The sequence below is a fragment of the Amaranthus tricolor genome, chromosome 10 (assembly GCF_026212465.1).
Source record: "Amaranthus tricolor cultivar Red isolate AtriRed21 chromosome 10, ASM2621246v1, whole genome shotgun sequence".
Taxonomy (NCBI): domain Eukaryota; kingdom Viridiplantae; phylum Streptophyta; class Magnoliopsida; order Caryophyllales; family Amaranthaceae; genus Amaranthus; species Amaranthus tricolor.
The window spans coordinates 20,823,866-20,846,850 of NC_080056.1; the positions used below are offsets into that span (position 1 = coordinate 20,823,866).

A 22,985-nucleotide genomic window follows, 5' to 3' on the forward strand; every position below is an offset into this window, starting at 1 on the left:
GATATTAATCATTGCTTTGATGAGGTAATGCCTCCAGCGCAAGATTGTTTGCAGTAGGTTCACCATCAAAGATCCCTAGAACCTCAAAACCATTGGAAGTTAAGACCACCATTGCATCCTGACTAGAACCCTCTGGATGTAAAGCAAAATCAGAATTAACCTCCCTCCTTGATCTGACCTTAACCTCTTGAAAGCCCTCCTCCTCCATAGGAGTATCAACCACAAAATGCATAATTAGAGCAGGTGTGACCTGCAGCTGACCAATATTCTCCTAGTTTGGAGCAAGTTGTTTACAATTCTCTTGTAAGTGCCCAAATTGAGAATAATGTTGACAAAAATAATAGGTCTCCAATCATAAAGTACCTTTTGAGCAATGAGATCATCATTCTCATTTGTGATTGAAATCTCTTCAGGAAAAGAGCCGTGAATCTTCATCTCTATTAGAACACGAGCAAACATAAGTTTATCAAAATTGAGGGTTGCATTATCAACACGAATCACCGGGCCAATCATACCCCCAAGCTTCCTAAGAAAAGATTCTCCCCAGTAAGACACATTAATTTTAGGGAACCTAACCCAAACCGGAAATGAGGAAAGATCCTACTTATCATAAGACCTATTTTTCACCCATGGTTTCACAATAAATGGCATTCTATCAAATATAATCTCATTCATAGAACATGCGGCCTTCATATCATCCATAGTGTTAAACCTCACAAGGAAAACCCCTTTAGTAACCATACCAACCTTATCAATCCCTAGGTCCTTCCAAATCCGTTTGGCAAAGCCTTTAATGACGTGAAAGGGGGGATTGGAACCAAGAACAAAACATACAACATAAGATTGCCAAAAAGTAAGTTCATGAACAATATCATCAAAGGAGATCTTAACATGTTTCATAAGAGTACCTAACTGTTGAAAAGCAGGAGTTTGAACCACCGGCGAAGGCCTTAGCGCAGGGATCACCAGAGAAGCCAATGAAACAGTAGCTTCCAAAGGAATAGTACCTTGACGAGACTCAGAGCATTCTATTGAAGAAGGAGTAGACCGACGCAACACACAAACCCAGCTAGCATATAGAGCAGCACCATCAGTAGCATTAGGGTTCGTTGGAATCACCAAAATACCTTCCCTTCTATTTAAATCATTAGGAGGAATGAATCTATTATCTTTGGAAGCATGAGAAGAAGAAGAAGAAGAAAGTGATAAACGCTTCTGAGCTGGTCTTCCTCTTGGCGGTCCCCTACCTCGAGCCATGGCTGCACCGCAGCAAGAACGCTACTGTACAACGAGGAGAGAAAACAAAGAAGAGAGAGAAGTGTTTCAAAGTTTTGTTATTATTATTATTATTATTATTATTATTATTATTATTATTATTATTATTAATATTAACTAGTTGAACAAAATTATTAGAAGTAAAACAAAATTATAATTCGTTGAACAAAAACTTTGGGTATGATTGTGATATTTTCTTGAAACCCATTTTTCCCATGACAAGATCAAAACTTGCCACAAAATTTGAATATCCGTGGCATAATTAGTGGCACAAGTGACGATTTATAGTGTTAATTATAATCATTTTCACATTTCGGGATCCTGACCCTATCTTTTTAGTTATAGGTTGTCTAGGACCATTTTTGATAGTATCCTAGATTTCAAAATCCTGATCAATAATAAACATTTGCATGAGAGAACGTCAAGAGCAAAGTTGTTTCCACAAAATAGAGGAGGACGGTTAGAAGCACGTCCTTAAGAAAAACAACCATAAACTTGTGGATTGATAATGAAATACCTCACGGATTGTTAAATCAAGCTTTTGTGAGTTAGGGTCTGACACCAATTAAAGAATCAATGAGGGTGCAGAAATACTATAGTGATTGTTTTCAAAGTGTTTGTTCCTATGATAAAATTTGTTTGTATTACCAATATATAACGGCGAAAAAAAAAATACTTTAGAATGAAATCCTTTACTTCTTTAGATTGAATCATATAAATTTAGGAAAGTAAACATACCAATAATATATGACAACCTTTTAGGAAATAAATCAATTAGTATCCTGTCATATATTTGAGATCTTCAACAAATCAACTTAATATATTTCGGAAAATATTCATGAATACAAATCATATCCTTCGGATTTAGGTCAGTGTATTCTTTGTATAAGACAACTTAGATATTAAAATTAATTTAGTATCTTGTCATATATTGTGAGATCTAATAAATAAGGTTAGAAATCATAACTTTAAAGATCTTCTAGTAGCCGTTAGAATGAACCATCTTTAGGCAACGAAATATGCTTGCCAAATATTATAGCAAACAGCTATAATGGAGATTCTTGCATTCTTTCGGTTAATTACATGCTACAAAAATATACAAATCGTATAGAAAACAATCATGCATTGATTAACAATAAACGACTAATATTGTCTTCCATTATGACTTATGATGATGGATCAATCAAAGGAGTCAAGTCAACAAATAATAATAATAATAATAATAATAATAATAATAATAATAATAATAATAATAATAATAATAATAACAATAACAATAACAATAACAATAACAATAACAATAACAATAATAATAATAATAATAATAGTAATAATAATAACAATAATAACAATAACAATAACAATAATAATAATAATAATAATAATAATAATCATAATAATAATAATAATAATAATAATAATATTAATAATAATAATAATAATAATAATAATAATGATTAAAATCATAATGATAAAATTAAATCTAATTGATTCATATTGAAATTCTAACCTATTCTTTAGTTAGTACATGAATAAAACGTTTGATTTAATTGGAATGGATAAGGATCCATAAATAGTTTGTGTGAATCAATGTAAGATGTGAAAGAAAAAAAATACTTCGTATGATGGCTAGTCGATTTAACTTCAAAATTACATTGGTTGGCAGGTTCATCATCAATACATGCCATGTCTCTATAGAGAGTTACACTCCCTTATAAGACTTATCCTTACGTTAGTAAGGTTGATTGGGAGGAATTTTCAAGAAACATTCTTGTTGATTAGTGAAAGGTATAACATTGGCTTTATAACTCGTTTTCCATTCATATCAAGATTTAGGGAAAATTTAGTTTTTTACCTAAAAAAAGCTCACTTTTGTGGAAAACTACGTAGAATATTTTTTTGTGAACTAGCTTGAAATTTTAATTTTTTTTGTCAAAAAATACCTAATAGTAGAACCGTCCAAAATTCTGTTTTTTTAAGTCATGTGCAAGTCACGTGACTGAGGTCAAAAAAATTCAGCCAACATCTTGACAACCACACTCATTTTTAATCCAATCAACAATCTCAAAGTCAGCAACTTCTTCAATATTAGTTGATTAGTTTATCCCACACCCTTTATACATTGTACTTTGTTCTTTGTTAAAAAAAAACCCCATGAAATATTCTAATATTAATAGCCTTTATCATCCAGTTTAAGTGAAGTAAATCAAAATTTCGAAACAAATCAAAAACTTACATGAGGAAGAAAGATTAATGAAATAAACTATTATTCTATTTGGGGAAGATGGTGGATGCTGAGTTTGGGGAAGATCACAAAATCCTAACCTAATTTCATAGTTCAGTGTTGTTTAATTTTGGAAAAATGGCTTTTGGGGAAGAAAGATGCATTGGCACATGATTATTGTGTATTCTTATTTCTGATTTTATTTTTTATTTTTTTGTTAAATTAGAAATACTAATAGAATTTTAGACTGTTTTGTTATTAGGTTCTCATTGACAAAAAAGTTAAATTTTTTAGGTAGTTTTTGACAAAAAAAAAATACTCTAAGTAATTTTTTTTACAAAAGTGGGCTCTTGCTAGGTATCTTCTAACAATTTCCCCCTAGATTTATTAATATTTGATTGATTAATGCTGGGAAAGAGTTTTTGTATAGATCAAATCAATTACTTAATCGACATAATTGACACGATGCAAATGATTAGGGGATGCCTGTTCGAAAATTTCTTTTATCAAAGTGTTTATCATGCAAGATAGTTTTCTTATCTTAAATTTGATTTATTACTTTACTGGTTTAACTGTGATAGTATTTTTTATATTGTCATTTATAAGGCTTTGGCTCCCATGGTTGAGGTGGATTCTTAGTTGGGATACACAGATTCGCAAAACGTCAATAGAAAAACTATCGTACATGAACTGCCCAGGGTAAAAAAATATGTGATGCATCAATAGACCGACGAGAAGCATATATTCCTAGACATCAAAGAGACCATTTTAAAAAATGAAAAATATAGTGTAATTACACGCTTACTCGATATGGTTTTAGGATACCTTAAGTAAGCATTTGGATGCCTCAAGTAGGGGTTCATAGCATGTCAAGTAGGTATTTTTAACATGCTAAAGTTGTCAAGTAGGTATTAAGTGCAATAGGTGTTTAGGTTATTTGCTGTAAAAGTTTAGGTTATGTGTTGTAGGTGTTAAGTGCAGTAGGTGTTTAGGTTATTTGCTGTAAAAGTTTAGAATATGTGTTGTAGGTGTGTTTAGGTTATTTGCTGTAGGATTTTTTTTTATTTGTTGTTGGTATTTTTGTTATGTGCTTTGCATGTTTAGGTTATTTGTTGTAGGTATTCATGTTATGTGTTGTAGAAGTTTATATTACGTGTTGTAGGTGTTTAGGTTATTTTGTGTGTAGAATTTTATGTTATATGCTATAGGAGTTAAAACTAGTTCAAATGCTTACTAAAACTAGTACAAAATACCTACTAAAAATTATAATAAGTGCTTTTGTAAAATGCGTATGCGTAGTAGGTGTTTTTATGAATTGGGCCAAGCTTTGGCAGCCGTCTCTCAAAGATATGGTATCTTAAGAGGCCTAATAAAGGAACTTCTTTCTAAGTTATTGTCGCAATTTTGACGTGAGACTTTGAAACAATCTAATAAGCAATTTAATGTTTTTGAATCCCACTCTTACCAGGCGACTATTTCATTAAATTAAATTTCCCTATGAACTTTGTCCTTTGCCTTGATTACTCCTCGAATCTTGGTAGGAGATTTTGTTGGTTTAATAAAATCCATTTGTTAATCACCCAAAAAAATGATAAATTAATCCAAATGTTTAGCATTCACCAAATCATGCTTACAAGAAGGAAGCAACATTCATCAAACCATGCTTACAAGAAGAACAATGAAGCTACACTAATCATATCTTTCTTACAAAAAGAATATAGAAGTAAAATTCTTTAATTCATGCTTACAAGAAGAATAATGAAGCAGCATTCACCGAATCATGCTTACAAGAACAATGAAGAACAATGAAGTAAAATTCAAGATCATAAACAAAAAGCCATTTTAAGTACCATAAAATGAACCATTGTTGGCACACATTTTCCCTCATGCAAGAAGAACAACAAAGCCAAAATAAGACCATTTCTACACACCAAAAACAAGTAGCACAAACATAAACAACAACAATAGCAGTAATGCCTAAAACAGATTGGGTAGTTTGGACTGAAAATGAAGAGATTTTGCAACCTCTAAGAGGTGCCTATGCTTTCTCTCTACTACTCCATTTTGTTGTGGACTATCAATACAGGATGTTTGAGATACAATGCCTTTGATATTGAAAAAAGATAAAGTTTCTCCACTTGATAATTCTTTTGCATTGTCACTTCTTATGCATTTTATTTTCTTTTCAAATTGTGTGAGAGCATACTCATAAAATTGAGTAAAGCTACACAAAAAATTAGATTTATTCTTTATTAAGAAAATCCAAGTATATCTTGTATAATCATCAACAATTGTGATGAAACTGTTGCATTTTATTCTTGATCCATATTTGACAGGTCTCCATATGTCCACATGAAGCAATTGAAATGCTTCAACAGTATTTATTAAGTGTCTAGGAAAGTTATTTCTATTTTGCTTTGCCATTGGACAAATAGTACAAAAACATAGATTTTTTACATGTGTTCCTTTCTTTGTAGGAATCAAAGCTTGAAGTTTATCAAAAGGCAGATGCCCTAATCTTTGATGCCAAACCTTAAGTTGTTGTAAACTCTGATTGTAGGTTGTTGTAGCACTAAGGCTCTTGTGTTTGTCTTTGTCAACATTGTGACTTTGAATATCAGATTCTAAGTATAATTTCTAAGGCTCTTCCTCATCTTCTTCTTCTTCAACCTTTAACTTCTTCAAAACCCACGAAAATTGTTGTTGTTCTTCTTCTTCAAAAACCAAGCAATTTTTTATGGCTTCGTTTTTTTAAGGTATAATTTCTTCTTCAAAACCCACGAAAATTGTTGTTGTTCTTTTTCGTTTTTTTAGTTTTTCAAGTTTCATGGTGTTTTAGGCTTAGTTTTTGTATGCTAGTTATGTGAATCTTACTTAGGCTTTTTGATGGTAATGGTATTTATTATTGTATTTGTTTTTTGATGCAAGATATGTGAAGGTATGTGAAGCTATTCTTAGAAGCATATAATATGAGGGCTTTTTAAACAATGTAAGGTATAATTTCTTTAACCTTTTAGTTTTTCAAGCTTCATGGTATTTTAGGGTTTATTCAACCTTCAACCTTTGAACATATGTTGTGTATAAGTTTGTTTTTGTGTATAAGTATGAATTTGTTTTGGATTAAATCATGTGTTGCGCCTTTAGGGATTCTTTTTGTTATGTGAATCTAAGTTTGTAATTCTAAGTTTTGTTAACTTCTAAGTTTGTTTGTGTTATGTGAATCTCACTTGGAATGTTAGTAATTTTACTAGTTGATGGATATATGATGATAGAAAAATTATAGTATTGTGCATGTATAAGTATGAATTTTAAAGTTTAAGACATATTGAAATTGTGTTCTATTTGATTGCAAATAGTAGTAGGTTGTATAAGTATGAATTAGGTTTAAGACATACTGGGCCTGAGTTTGATAAACTCCTCTGAAGTTTAACTAGCTATTTATTTAAAAAGGTCTAGCTAATTACCTTAAAGAAGCGCTTGTTGGGAGGCAACCCAACAAAATTTCATTTTTTAGTTTTCATGTTTTTGAGTTGTGTCTTGTGTTTTTTTTTTTTTGTATGTTTGGATGACTTGGTTACTTGGATTGTTATGACATGGATTGATATTTTTTTATCCCGACCACCCACCCTTTAGAGGGTCTTTTATAGCCTTATTGGCTTGGGTGTGCCACCCCTTCCTTTTTGCACCTTCTTTCGAACCGTCAAGCATTCGGAACAATGCTTGGTCTTGGTTGGGGAGAGGGTGCACTTCCTCTTTTGTGCATATTTGTCATGTTTATTTGTTTTTCTTATTTTATGTCTTTTGCTATTACTCTTGCTCCTAATATGTATGCCCATTCTAATTGATGCCCTTCTTGGATGTTATGTCATGTTGGTTATATGCTTGCATTAGTTGGCTTTGTTTATGGATTTTTCTTTTTCAACGCCCGACCTTGGTTTTGTTTGAGTGTGAGAGCATGGGTGTTACTTTTTCACTTGCGAATCCATTTCTTTGATTTGGCACAAGTAGGATTTTAGGCGACCCTCTTTAGGGAACGCAAAGCGCACTTGTGTTAGTGGCGCCGCCATAGATGTCGAGAAAACACAAATAACCCTTTTGTGAGGTTTGATTGAGCTTTCTACATTTGATACATGTTTGTTTTGAGATGTTTGATGTGTAGCGCACTAGGCATGACTATAGGGACTTGAGCATTGTATAGATGTAGTTGCTAGTTTGGATAGGACCTACTCTTTCCTTTCTTATCCCCTCGTTAGCCTACATTATACCCCACTTTCTTTCATATCTCGTTTGAGTCTCCTACTTTCTTTCTTATCCCTTCACTTTCACCTTTTTTCACCTTCACCACACTCCTTTTGTAGCATACTAGTTACTTTGATTGATGGTATGTTGGTGGTTGGTTTATCACACTTGGCAAGAGTCTTTAGCTTGTTTTTATTTTTGTCTTTTTTCTTGAGGTCACCAATTGTATATATCATGATAATAATTCGATTTCAAATATGGTTGTACATATTAGTTAGCATTATATGACTCTAAGAGTCCTTTGGTTTCACTACCCCTTTTGGTAGTGTTTTGCTTGTTTTAATGTCATTTGAAAAAAAAGGAAAAAAAATGAAAAAATGAAATGAAAAAACAAATAGAAATAGAAAAAGAAAAAGAAAAAAAAAAAAAGAAAACTGTTAAAAGTTTGCATAATAAATATTAGAAGTTAATAAATGCCAAATTGTGTGAAATCTTGGGTAATTTTGGTTTATTTTGGGTTAACTGGCTAGTTATGCTACCCCTTTTTGTAACCTTAGCCTTATTTACCCTTTCTCTGTTTCACCACACTCTAGCCTTTATCATTTCGCATCTTTTTGGTTGGTCCATCTACTACTAGTAAAGTTTAAGCCTTTGAGTCCCCGAGTACCGAGGTGCGAAACACAAATACATCTTTGTGTTAGAGGCTCACATTACATTGAGCCATAGGTTAAGCGAGAGTGACGCCTAAACACATTTGAGTGTGGCTGTCATTTGGATTGCACATACCTATAGTGAGGTTTGCTCGCATCTTTGTGATGGGCTTGGAAGCTTCGGCTCAGTTTAGTTGTTTGGTGAGTCTTGTGTGGGCTATTTAGAGACTAGCTCGGGAGCCTCGGGTTGTCACTTCAAATTAATGGAGCTATGAGCCCAAGAGTGTATCCATGTCTTTTTGTGCTTTCTAAGTCTTTGGTCGGGTTTTTGATATTTGTTTTTGCAAAGCCATCTTATAATTGCAAGTATGTTCATCATTTATGCCATACGGATGCTTTTTGGTTGCGTTTCCTATTATTTTGTGGAATTTCGTGTTGGTTACTTTGTTGCTCTTCTTTCTTGAGGACAAGAAAGGTCTTGCTTGGGGGATTTTGATAACTCTCCATTTTACCCTTGTTTTATGCTTATTTAGTTTACATTCTCATGCGGTTGTTGTTCTTTCTTATTAGTTTTCTTATGTTCATCTCAACCTCCATTGTTGAGAGTTGAAGCTATTGCAATTTCTGAGTTTTATATCCTTCTAGTATCTTTTAATTCCATAGTTATTTTCTTATTTTAATTCTTTCTAGTATCTTTTCTATTATCTCACTATTTTTGGGTTTATGTTCATCTCAACCTCCATTGTTGAGAGTTGAAGCTATTGCAATTTCTTTGTTTTATATCCTTGATTACCAATCACTCTCAAACTTTGTAGGTATATTCCTCCTTGCTTTAATTACATTATTCCTTTATTATTTTGCAATTTCATAATGGTTTGTGATGTTCACCATTGTTGAGTTATACTGTGTTTTTGCTTAATTTCAGTAGCTTGATCATCATGTTAGCATTTATTTTCATTGCTAGATATATTGATAGTATGAGTAGTGAGTAGTCTTTTAGGGTTGGGGGTTGACCCAACCTTTGCATATGGACTGATTTGGTAGTTAATACGCGAAAATAGAAAGCATTATAGTGGAGGGTAAGAGGAGTCGAGGAAGACCCAGGAGAACTTGGGATGAGCAGATAAAAGTTGACTTACGTGAGTTAAAGCTCTCCGAGGGCCTGACTAGGGATAGGGGTAGTTAGAGGCGTCATATCCATGTTTTAGACTACTGATGTCCTTGTAGTTTACCTCTTTGTGTTCTTGTCATCTTGCTCCTCTAGTTTCTTTTATTAGTTTTTTGTCCCCTTTATTTTGTAGGTGGGTTTACTTATTTTTATTTATAGGCCTTTATTTTATCTTTCTCGTGTAGCTACGTCTTCGTTTCTTTCCGTTTCTTTGTTTCCGTTTCCGTTTCCGTTTCCGTTTTCGTTTCCGTTTCTTTCTCGAGTCGGGGAACTCCTTTGGCCGCGCTCTCCTATATGGGTATGAGTTGTACATAATAAAAATTTTCATGTTAAATGTAAAAGTGGTCATGATGGATTTTACATCTAAAAGTTAGAACTATAGTGGAAGCACAAGATCTAACAACTAATAGCTAATAAATGATTAGAGTGTTGTTATTCTCGGGTATGTTTGTTATTCTAGTCATAAATTATTCATTGTTAAATACTCTCTTGGTTCCTTAATGAAGTCCCACAAAGAATGTTCTCAAGAATTAAGAAAAATAGAATATTTTAGATACTAGATATATTATTTTATTGAATAATAAATTTGATGGAGGAAAAGTGGAGACCATAAACATTAAAAAATATTAAAATAAAGTCATTCCAAAAATATAAAGACCATAACTAATAAAAAATATTTTTAAGTGAAAACATGTGGGGACCATAAAGAATATAAAAATGTATAAATAGAGAGTTAGTGAAAGAGATATATGGATCATAAGCATTGTTAAAATATTAAAATGAAAATGAAAAAGGTTATTTTTGTCCAAAATTTATAATCTAAATAAAATGATTCCTTATGGATACAACAAATAAAACACCCTAAAATGGCAAATGAAAACTTCTTTAAGGAACGGAGAGAGTATATATTTTATTAACAAAATTAAATAGTTAATAAAATTAAATATGATAAAGAATGAGTCTAGTTATAGTGTTTGGCAAACAACTAATAACTAATAGTTGATAAATAATTAGATTGACTGATGTTGTTACGAGGATATCGTGTTTGATCATATATAACATATATGAAAAGAATGTAAAATGACACATGTCTCCATTCTAAGAGCCATGCCACTTGAAATTATGTGATTGGATATCATTGTTTGAATATGGTAATTATTTAAGGAAATTTTGATTAGATATGAATGTTTCAATGTAGGATATCAATACTTGATATGATGCATCAAACTGTTACCACTTATTTAAGAAATTTTTTGTAATGAAAAATATTTGAATAAAATAACTATATTTGGAAATTTAAAAATAATTACAATAGTGATAACTATATTTGAATGGAAGTATTTGAATAAGATAATGATAATACGTAATTGGATCATTAATTAAAACTATTATTTTTATATTAACTTATATTAAAAAATGGTGTATTGCATTAGTTTTTATACTAGTAATAGATAATTCATAACAACAAGCTATTTCAATAAGCTAATTTACTAAATACAAGCATTAGATGGTTTGATTGTTCCACTATTTATTTGTGCAAAAATCATACATACTAATAAAAATGTTGAAAAATGACAAATGTAATCCTTAAAGAGCTTTGACAAATAGATTTATTTTAGTGGATAATAGTTGATTACTTAAAATTATAGGAAAAAATTCTGTGAATAATACAACTTTTTGTTAATTTCCCTACAATAATACCAACTATTGATAACCATTAATAATACCAACTTAAAGGGGTGTTTTCCTAGAAAATCCCTAACATGTTAAAAATCAAACTATAGATGGTTATAAGACAAAAAAATTGATAAATTAGTTGATAAATTAAAGTTGGTATTATTCTAGGAAAATACCCCCCTAAGTTGGTATTATTTATGGTTAATCAATAGTTGGTATTATTGTAGAAAAATTAAAAAAATGTTGTATTATTCACGGTAATTTTTCAAAAATTATATACCTAATTTAGAATTGGATTTTTTTTAAAATTGGAGCTAAACCATACATACTATTAATCATACTTCTTATATCATATCATCATCATAGAAACTAATAAAAATGTTAAAAAATGACAAATGCCATCCTTTAGGAGCCTTGATAAATGAAATTATTTTAATGGATAATAGTTGATTACATAAAATTATATTTCTATTTTATAATTGAAAATTTTTTAGAATTTATCATACTAGTATTGCTTTATTAGTATGTAATATATAAAAATATAATTTCAAATAATAACACAAGTATATATTATAGTGATTATAATGAATACATGATTTTTGTTAAAGTAAAAATAAAATATTGATTTTTTTTAAAGTAAAATGAAATATAAATTATTTATCAAATACATCACTTTTTCATCCAATTAAACATATCAAATTCTAGGTTAGACATATATAATTTTCATAATAAATCATATAAAAACTTTACCTAATTTAGCTCCTATTTAAAAAAAATAAAATTCTAAATTAGGTAAATATTGTCATGTACGTAACTATATCATCCACTAAAATAATTTCAATTGTTAAGGCTTTATAAGGATGACATTTGTTATTTTCCAATATTTTTATTAGTATATATGATTGTCATACATACTAATAAAAATGTTAAAAAATGACAAATGTCATCTTGAAAATGCCTTGACAAATGAAATTATTTTAGTGGATAATAGTTGATTACATAAAAATATTTTCCTAATTTAAAATTGGATTTTTTTGTTTGATTGGAGGTAAATCATACATACTAATAATCATATTATATTATATCATATCATATCAAACATAATAATAAATATGTTGAAAAATGACAAATATTATCTTTAGGGAACATTAACATATAAACATATCATATCTTTTACATACTAATAAAAATATTAAAAAATGACAAATGTCATCTTTTGGGAGCCATGACGAATAGAATTATTTTAGTGGATAATTTTTGATTACATGAAAATATTTACTTGAATTATATTTTAATATTTTTTAAAATTGGAAATTAATCAGGTAAATTATTTATATAATTTATTATACTAATTCTATATGCCTAACCTAGAATTCGATATGTTTAATTGAATGAAAAGTGATCTATTCGATAAATATTTTTAAAAACATCGGTATTTAATTTTTGTTTCAAAAATCATTTATTCGATAAGTTTCATCACGAATTTCTATACTAATAAGCTAAATTTGTATAATAAGTTATTTTACCGAACTCTAATACAATTTTATAAAACATAAATTATTATGTCTGGGACAAATGTGATCATATTTCATTAACTAAAGGCAAAAAAATTCAAAATAAAATTTACCTAAAAAAGACAAAGACTTATATGGCTAATGGACTTGTACCTTCTACAGTATTTTAATGTGTGTGTATATATATCAATCTTAAAATGTAAAATATGGTACCCTCTATTATTTACTATTATTGTCCCATTTTGTGTTAATACATTTAGTCAATGAATTATTTTAATTCTAATAATCTCTAATTGTGCTTGGATAAAAATTATAATTAATTGATATTAGTAAAATTTATATTACGAAAAACTAAATAAAATCTTGACTATATTTTAGTTTATAAATAATTTAGAAAATAAAAAATACAATAATAGCAAAATACTATGGAGTATGTTTTCATACTTGATTATTACAATCAAGTACAAATAAAAAATATTTTATTTTAAATTAATCATACTAAAATAATACTCCTATAAACTAAATCCATAATACACTTTTGTAATAAGAAAAACCCAATCCTTAAAGTTCGCCATCCTTTTCATGTGTTGCCACCTCTTTTTATTGAAATTACTAAAATGCCCTTAAATTTATTTTTAATTATAAAATCAACCATTATTATTACAAAACCAAATTCTTTAATAATAATTAAATTAAAATAAATAATGTTAATTTTAAAAAAGAAAAGAATGTTTTAATATCGAAAAATAAATCTAATCACACATTTTGTGTTGAAATTTGATACATTATCACTCTTTAGGCTAAAACTTTTGATAAGAAAATCACATTATTGTAATGTTTACGGCATTAGAACCTAGACATCAAGATCTTTCCAATGATATATTATATACCCAATTCCTATAACCGAGCGAGAAATGATGATTGTTTAAAGTTTGCAGTGATTTCTAACCTTCAGTCGCGCGCGATCGGACCGCGGTATGGTCGCGTAAAACACGCAACTGGACCGCGTGTGGTCGCATAAAGGCGCGACGCATCCGCAGTTCGATCGAGCGTTTTACGCAACCATACCGTGGCTCGATCGTGCGTTTTACGCGGCCATACCGCGGTCCGGTCACGCGCAACTGTATGTTAAAAATCCCTGCAAACTTTAAATGGTCGTTATTTCTCGCTCGGTTTTCAGAATCGGGCATATAATATGTTGGAAAGCTGTCGAAGTCTAGTTTCTAATAACACAAATCTGGCATTGATAAGATTTTTTTATAAAAAGTTATGCCCAAAAGATTGAACATATATTAAATTTCAGCCCAGACAAACTTTAAACGATCGTCATTTCTCGCTCGGTTATCGGAATTGGGCATATAATATATCATTGTAAAGATCTTGAAGTCTAGGTTCTAATACTGCAAACATTGCAATAATGTGATTTTCCTATTAAAAGTTATAGCCAAAAAGGTTGAATATTTATCAAATTTTAACACAAACATTTTTTTTTAAATTAACAATTATTATCAATGCTTACCGAATAATTTTAGTGATTATTTTCACTTGCCACAGTAATCCAATTTTTAGTTTTAGCTTGTTTTAGTTCAGAGTATTCGGAGAGAGTTTTTAGAGAGATGTTAGAAATTGAAGTTTGAAAAGTAACCGGGATAATCTTGGAAATTCAATGTATATAAAGGGTGACGACAAAATGAAAAGGACTGCGAATTATAATAATGCCCTAAAAATATGGACCAGAGTATTTTGAATGTGGATCAATAAAAGCATATTACTCCCATTGTCTATCTCAATTTGCACTTCTTTCTATTTTTGTTTGTCCCACTCATTTACCACTACTCCTTTTTTAACAATGACCTCACTTTCTGTCTTTAAATTCCATCCACAAACATATTTTCTCTTCCCATCTTAACCAATATTTTCTATCATTAACTTAATTTTTTTTTCTTATTCTCCAACTAATTTTTAATTTCTACTAAATTTCATTCCGATAAAAATGAATGCATTCTCATAGGATGGATGGAGTATTACCGAAATAATCCTAGATAAAAAATCTGAAAGAGCCGCGGTATTCAGAACAAGGTACAATCATTACTCTCCCTCTTCTCTCATTAATCATACATTTTTGTTTCGTACTCTCGCTCTCAATCCTAATCACCCATCAAATTTATTTATTTTTTCTTTACACAATTTTTTGAATGCAAAGAAACAATGCCAAAACTGAACAGTCACATTCAATACAGTTCCACAATCTCTATCGACTTTATTTTTTCTCCATTCCTTTCTCAATTTTTCTCTCCCTACTTTCTCATTCGTGATACTTACTAATACTATTTTATAATAGCAAATTTAAAGCTACTCATAATCAAACCTCTTCAAAACCCAAAACCCTACGTGGGTTTTTTTCTTCTTCAAAAACCCATTGTTTTTATGCTTAATCTCAAAAATATCCATTTCTTTGGTTATGGTTGTTCAAATTCATCACTAAATTTACAGGTTCCTCTGTTTTTCTATTACTAAACTTTGAAAAAAGGCCAATTTCATGAAATGAGTGAGACCAAAGATGAGAGAGAAACATCATCACCATCAAAAGATGATAGAGAAACAATTACAACCCAGAAATTTAGAGGAACACCACCAGCTCCTCTGTTTCTTCCTCCCTTTGATTATGAACAAGTTAATAGTAGTAACATTAAAAGACCAAGATTTGCAACTTCTACGATTCATCATCAATGGAAACAACAAAGCCCAATGGGCTTACAAAACCCAGAATCAAGCCCATCTCCATCAAACCCACAAACCCAATTAACCTCTCCTGATTCATCTTCTTCACCTTCACTTTCACCTATACCATCTTCATCAACTGGGCAAGAAAACAAGCAAGAACAACAACAGTTTAGAAAAGGGAAGTATGTAAGCCCAGTTTGGAAACCCCATGAAATGCTTTGGCTTGCAAAGGCATGGAGAGCTCAATATCATGGAGACGGGTCTGGGTCTGGGTCCGGGTCTGGGTCCGGGTCTGGGTCTGGTTCGAGTTTAGGTTTCGAAAGTGGAGGAGGAAGAGGGAAGACAAGAGCAGAGAAAGATAGAGAAGTTGCAGAATTCTTAAACAAACATGGAGTAAATAGAGATGCTAAAACAGCAGGGACAAAGTGGGACAATATGTTGGGAGAATTTAGGAAAGTATATGAATGGGAAAGAGGTAGTGAAAGAGAACAAATAGGGAAAAGCTATTTTAGGCTTTCTCCTTATGAAAGAAAGATTCATAGATTACCTGCTTCATTTGATGAAGAAGTTTTTGAAGAATTATCACAATTTATGGGCCCTAAAATGAGACATTCTCATTCTTCTATAACTCTTCATCATCTTCAAACTTCATCATCAAGATCATTATCAAACCCTTGTGATCATCTCAATCTCAAATCTTTGCCTCCTCTTCACCCTTTTAGAGATGATAATTTTCCCGGCCTCTCTACCATCTTTTCTGGTACTTATTTCATCATATATACATAGTCTCAATTTAAATAACCAATAACATTACAATCAATCTTAGTGTCTTTGATCAAATTGCTACATTTCTATCTTATGCGCGAGATGCCTTTGTCAAATATAACAATTTGACTACTAAGGATGATTAACATATAGTTCTTCTTTTTGAGTACCTATTTCATATAGTCGCCTAGATTGCTACATAGTTGTCTCATTTTCAAATATAGCAATTTGACTAAAATGAAAGATTACCATATACTTCATCCATTTCATAATATTTCTACATTTTTCTTTTTAATCTGTTTTTATAATGCTTACTATATTACTATATATGTTATAAAATAACTTACAAATTATCCTATTTATGTCTATTTTATTTTTATTCTATATTTTATTCAATCTTATACTTTGATCAATATTTAGAGACAAATAATGATTTTTTGCTATCAAGTAATTATTTTCTGAATACTTGTGTTAAGCTGAAATGATACAAGCATTATGAACAGAGGTAATATTTGATTTGAACCACGGTCTCAAATTAAACTTAGCAACATGACAACTTATTCATCCCGAATGAATTTTCTACATTTCTCTATTTATCCCAAATATATAGCAATTTGAATGAGATGAAAGCAAGCTAGCTAATATATACTCTTATTTGATTAGTTATATTACCATATGATTAATTATGTTTTTTTTGTTGATTAATTAGAAAGAGCAAGGCAATTACAATCATACATGCATAATAATAACAACCCAAGAAATCCCTTACATGGGTTTGAGCCACATTCATCACTACCATTGTCAAACACAAGTGGGTCCCCAAGAATGGAGCTAAGGAGGATAGGGAGAATGAGGATGGCATGGGAGGAATGGGTGAGTTTATGGGCAGAAGAAGGTGAATACCATAAAGGAAGAGTAAAAGTACAAGGTTCTAATCTATTGAATGCAGATGAACTCATTTACTTTGATGAATCAATGGTTGCTTCTTCTTTGGAAGCCTATGAAGATGGCCCACTTAAGGGTTTTTCTGTTGAGAGGTTTGTCCCTGGTCAGCAGCTTAAGGTGTTTGGTAGAAGAAAGCTTTCATCTTCAACTCATATCTCACCTTCTGGTATCATATTACAACCACATTTTTGTTTTTGTCAAAGTTGAATCATATATAAACTTAGAAGTATGTTTTATTGCAAATGATCATGAATGTTTCTCTTGCATTGTTTTTTCTTAGATTTCTCTGAGAGAATACCATTTGCAATTGCCGCAGATCAACCATTTATAAGATCATGTAAGTTTTTCAATTATTAGCTCTTTTTAATGTCCAATTTCTACTATATTTTTTTGTTACCCATAATCTCTTACCACCTTATTCACTATGATCCCATTTGATTTTAGTACATTTGTACAACGCATTATTTTAATCTTAAATATATATCTAAGTGAGCTTAGGTAAAAATTATAAATAGTTCATATTAATGAAATTTACATTATGACGAATTAAACAAAATCTCAATTGACTTTATTTTAACCAATAGATTATGAACAAAACACGTATTTAGAGTGATTGATGAATAGTGTTCAAAACTAAATGGACAATAACAATGAATAGCAGGGCGTATTACATTTGATCTGTCTTAAAAGATGCAGTCGATTACGTAAGTGAGCTTTAAAACTTTAGCATTATTGTTATTATTTTAATCTTAGATCACCCTAAATGGTATTTAGTTACATTTATATGTAGCCAATATTTTGTAACAATTAAAAATGTAGGGATTCCCTTTACTAAACAATTCAAGTTTTAAACATATTAACTACTCAAAGAAATTATATATAATAGATGTATTATTCCAAGCATTTATGTTTATTAAGAAGTCAAGATCTAATTTTTTTTTCTTTACTCTTACATGAATGATGAAAGCCAACCAAAGGCCAAATAAACTTCTTTTGATTGAAGTAAATTCCAAATAACACTTATATGAAGTTTTTTTAACCCCATTTCAATAAACATGTACATCTCTAATTAAACCTTACAAAACACCAATTTGTCAATAAATTATACTTTGCAAATTTGTTTATTATACATCAATCAATGCACATCCAACATAATTAATCCAAATTGTAATTTTTAAGAGTGTATAACACAACTTTTGACACTTAAGTCATTGTTCAACCATATCAACCAAAAATTAAATTGATTGTTGGTTCTTTTACTCACAATTTGTTAGATAATAGCCAATCTAAAACTAAAGTCCATTTATAAAATCAATGTTGAGGTATCATCACCATGAAACTATTTTGACAAAAACTGTAAATTAACTAATTGTTGAGACCCTAACGATTGATGTTATACTCATAAGATAAACTAAAATTTGTAACTTTCTATGATATATATTCGTGTTGTTGATTTCCTTATTTATTGTTATATATTAGGGGATTTCCAAGACCCAACAGAATATTACTTAGGATGTCTAAGAGCACCACCAAAAACACTTCCAACCCTTTTTGAGCTCTCTTGGTACCTACAAGAACCACCACCAGAAGATTTCCGGCTTCCTCTCCGGAAGGACATATACCGCGATTTACCTCAAGGAAGAGAGCTCTTTTTCACCACATCTGCCAATGAACCTCTAGACTGTAAATCCTTCACCATTGACATCTTAAGCTCACTCATCCGAACCATCCCAAGCATCACAGCTTCAACCTCTTCAACAAGGGACTCCTACATTGCCCTATGGGATGATTGTATCAACCGTGTCATTGCAAAATTCTGCCCTTTTGAGATGGTTTTTACTAGAAAAACACCCTACATATCCTCAGTTTCGAAGTCCTTTCAAGATCAATGGCCGAATCTAACAGGAATGGTGAAGAATCTTTGCTTATGGAGAGGTGAAGAAACCGACCAGCTAAGGGAATCTCAACCTTATATTGATCCTTCTTCCTCTATAACACAAAAAATTTCATGGACTTACAAAGGTATCCCTTATATTTTAGGGTACTATGCAATTGGACATAATGTTACATTTTGTGCATTAAGTCCACCTTCACCTTCACCATCTTCATCATCATCTCAAGATCATACCCAAATTACTAGAACTGATCTTTACTCCTTAGATTTATCAAACCCTTCTGAAAGAGTAAAATTACTGATCCCATGTTGGAAAATAGGGATCATATTAGCCTCATTAGCCGAGAAATGCATCAAAAATAATTGTCAAAGTGATTATGAACGTCAAGATCTTGGAGAAGGAAATATCATTGAAATGACAACAAACATGACAACAAGATATTACCCTAATACAAGAAGATGGCAAACAACAAAAGAAATCTACACAGTGTTGGATCAAAGAGTAATTCCTCACGTAGAACATATGATCAGCTATGAAGAAGAAGAATTAGCATTGGTGTTTAAACCTAAAGGTGTAAAATCAAAACCAAAGAATATGGAGCAGTTAGTTTTAGCCCTAAAACAAGTAGCTAAAGTATTAGTAGCATTACATGATTTAAGTTTCATGCATAGAGACTTGTCATGGGAAAAGGTGTTGATGATCAATAAGGCGGCGTCTTGTTCCTCCTCGGCCACAGCCTCAAGTGTGGCCGAGGAGGTGGAGGAAGGGTGGTTTGTGGCGGGGTTCGAGGAGGCGTTAGGTGCACCGCAAATAAACCCGTTCATTGAGTTGGCAAGTGGGGAGGAGAGAGAAAAGTATGCACCAGAAATGAGTAGAGGAGTGCATGGAGTGAAAGTAGATGTGTATGGAATAGGGTATTTGATAAAGACAAGTGAAGTGAAATATGAAGGAAGAGTAGGAAAACAGCTAAAAGAGTTAGAAGCGAAATGTATGGATCAAAATCCAGAACAACGCCCAACAGCAGCTGACTGTTACCATCATTTGTTGCAGATTCAGTCGTCATTATCATCCGCCGCCTCTAGCCGCTGCTGCTAACTTACGCTCATGTTTTTGCTGCTCAATTTTCTGCAATGTTTACAGGTCTTTGATTAGGACTACTTTCTCTTTAATTTAATTTTTCTCTCTTTACCTAGCTTTATTATTATTATTATTATTGGGGTGAAATGTTTTGTGGGTATGTGAGAATTGTCAGGGATTTGTATATGAACAGGGAAAGTACCCCAGAATTGACCGTTAAGTAGGGGTTTTTTTCTTGCTTTGGCTAGGGTTTTCAAGGAAAAAATGAACATATTTTATAAAAATGGTTTGGTATTAATTAGTTATTGTAGGTAGGAATTAAGTGTAGAAAAGAGATTGAGATGAAATATGATGTGATTGTGACTTCTCAACAAGGAAAGTTTTGGTAATTACTGGTAATACTAGTAATCCATTATATATTTAATTAATGGTTTGTGCTCTACCATTCTGGGCTTGTCTGATAACTTCTTTATGAAATGTCTGGATTACAATTTTTTTCTTCTAGGTATTTATTTTGTTGGATTTGGGGGAACATAATGTTATATTCCGTTCCAAAAAAAATTTAATAAATCATACTTTTTTCCTTCTATAAAAAAGTTTCCATATAATATGTTAGGGTGTTCATTTTGTTGTTCTCATAAGAAAATATTTATATTTATATCATAAATTTTAGATAAAAATAAACTTGGTAATCTTTATTTTAATATTTTAATAATGTTTATGGTCCTCACATATATTCCTCTAACTTTATTTAAAATTTTTATATTTTTTATGGTCCACATATATAATCTACTAAATTTTTTTAAAAATATTTTTTTATTAGTTGTGGTTTCTATATTTTTTTTCCTCTAATCTTCGTTTAATATTTTTATAAAGTATATGGTTCCTACTTTTCTTCCATCAAATTTATTGTTCAATATTATACTACCTCCTATTCATTGAACATTTTCTTATTTGGTCAATTTATTGATTATGCCCCATTTCTATTTTTGTAATTGTTCTTTACCCTTTTACTCTTACTACAATAACACAACAACACATAAATATTAATGCCCTTTATGGAAAAGAGAGTTTTGCATCCACTTTTAAGTAGTTTCCTACCCTCTTTGGCTTTGATGTAAAACCCAAATTCCTTTTATCTATTCAAAGGGAGTAATATTTAGTATCTAAAAGATTTTAGTTTTCTTAATTCTCGTAAACATTAAAATCTCATTTAAAAAACTTAAAAATAAAGAAAAATGATAAAATAAAAAACAATAAAACTATATTTCAAGAAATAGTAAGAGAAATATGTCAGTGAGATTCGATGTTAAGTTAAATGCGTGAGTCATCACCAAAAATAAAAATAAGGAAAATTCAATTAGACAAATTAGAAAAAAGATATATAGCTAATTCTTTCAAACGGAAAGGTTAGTATTGATTTCTTTCTCATATTTGATTTGTTTTAATATATATAAATTACATTAATATAAACTTTTTATTATTTATTATGCACAGTTAAGTGTATTTTGGATTGAATTACTAGTATGCAAGTACCATTAATTAGATGTAAAGGCAGGGACTAGGGAGTACTACGAATTTAGAAAACTTATCTCTTAGAAAGTTTTGAGTCCTAAACTGCTAGTGCTAGCATAATTTTTTTGTTTAACATTAAGAAGTTTACAATATAATACGAATTTTAAATAGCTTAGATGTGGATGTGATTAGGGCCCGTAATACTAATATTTGATAAAATCTCTCTATTGATTAAACATAACATTAAACTAACTAATACATAGGATTTTTTTAAAGGGAAGTTAAATTTTGAAAAAAGAGATTGGATAGTAGAAGTTATTAGTTATTAGTTCACATGTTTTAATACAATATATTTTTTTGTCTTTATTATTTTTTTATTTTTATATAAAATAGTATACATGCGTTTGAGGTAATTGAAATAATAAGTTAAATATAGGAAAAATCTACAATGTTTTTTGAAAAAACATGATTGATAGTAACTTTTTAATTTTTTCCACATGGTAGCAACTTAATTACTAGTTAGTTTGTAGCCGTAGCCTTTTTGCTTAAAATTTGGTATTTTACTGTTAAGTTCAATGTTTATGTAATTTACCTTACTAAGGGTTGGTGGCTTTAAATTATCACCTTTTCTTTGTTTTTTAAGCAAACTTTGTCTTCTACTAACTACACTTCACCATTGTTGGTAAACATCATCCCGTCAAACACTTCACCATGTATCAATGTATTGGAATATTTTGGTATAAGCTTTAGAAGACTTGAATGATTTAGTTAAAGAAATTGAATTCATGAATGAATGCACCAACCCAAATGTAAATCAATTTTTTATCACAATTTAATTTAATATGCATTGTTTTTCAAACATATGTAAAGGTAGCGAATTGAGGATATGTTTACCAGTTTCAGTTCTTACACTCTCAGGTTTTTAATCCATTATCAGATCTAACAAGATAATCTTATTCTTATCATCTACATTTAAGTCAATTTCATCCTACAATTAACACCATAGAATCACACACTCTGCACATTTAAATGAAAAATAAAAAAATACCTAACTTTTCAAAAATTGAGCACAAAAAAAAATCACAATCAATTGTAGTACTATAATTAAATCCTAATTCATCAACAAACATGTAAATGAAGTGTAGAATCTAGTGTAGGTTGTGAGAAGCAAGAAGAGTTAAACCTCTCTAGAATGCTGAACGAAGTACAATTCAAACAACTATAATTAAATATAAATATGGATATGCAGGAGCTTCAAATAACGGACCCTCTATTCTTAATTCTTATAATGCTTAAACTCTAATGTACTAATGTTAC

At 30.5% G+C, this 22,985-nt stretch overlaps 1 protein-coding gene across 1 annotated transcript; it reads left to right on the plus strand.

Annotated features, from left to right (window-relative positions):
• The first annotated feature begins 15,093 nt into the window (after positions 1-15,093).
• LOC130825721 (uncharacterized) lies at positions 15,094-20,562 on the plus strand. The gene is made up of 4 exons (XM_057691101.1): positions 15,094-16,231; positions 16,946-17,347; positions 17,462-17,518; positions 18,661-20,562. Exons 1-4 carry the CDS (start codon positions 15,292-15,294, stop codon positions 20,169-20,171), a joined length of 2,910 nt encoding a protein of 969 aa, XP_057547084.1. The 5' UTR covers positions 15,094-15,291; the 3' UTR covers positions 20,172-20,562.
• Positions 20,563-22,985: the final 2,423 nt, after the last annotated feature.

Excerpts from the sequence above, each read along its gene's own strand:
- LOC130825721 (XM_057691101.1), top strand. The coding sequence starts at position 15,292 with ATGAGTGAGACCAAAGATGAGAGAGAAACATCATCACCATCAAAAGAT. Across the intron at positions 17,348-17,461 it reads AACTCATATCTCACCTTCTG|ATTTCTCTGAGAGAATACCA; the intron begins GTATCATATTAC and ends GTTTTTTCTTAG. Across the intron at positions 17,519-18,660 it reads TCAACCATTTATAAGATCAT|GGGATTTCCAAGACCCAACA; the intron begins GTAAGTTTTTCA and ends GTTATATATTAG.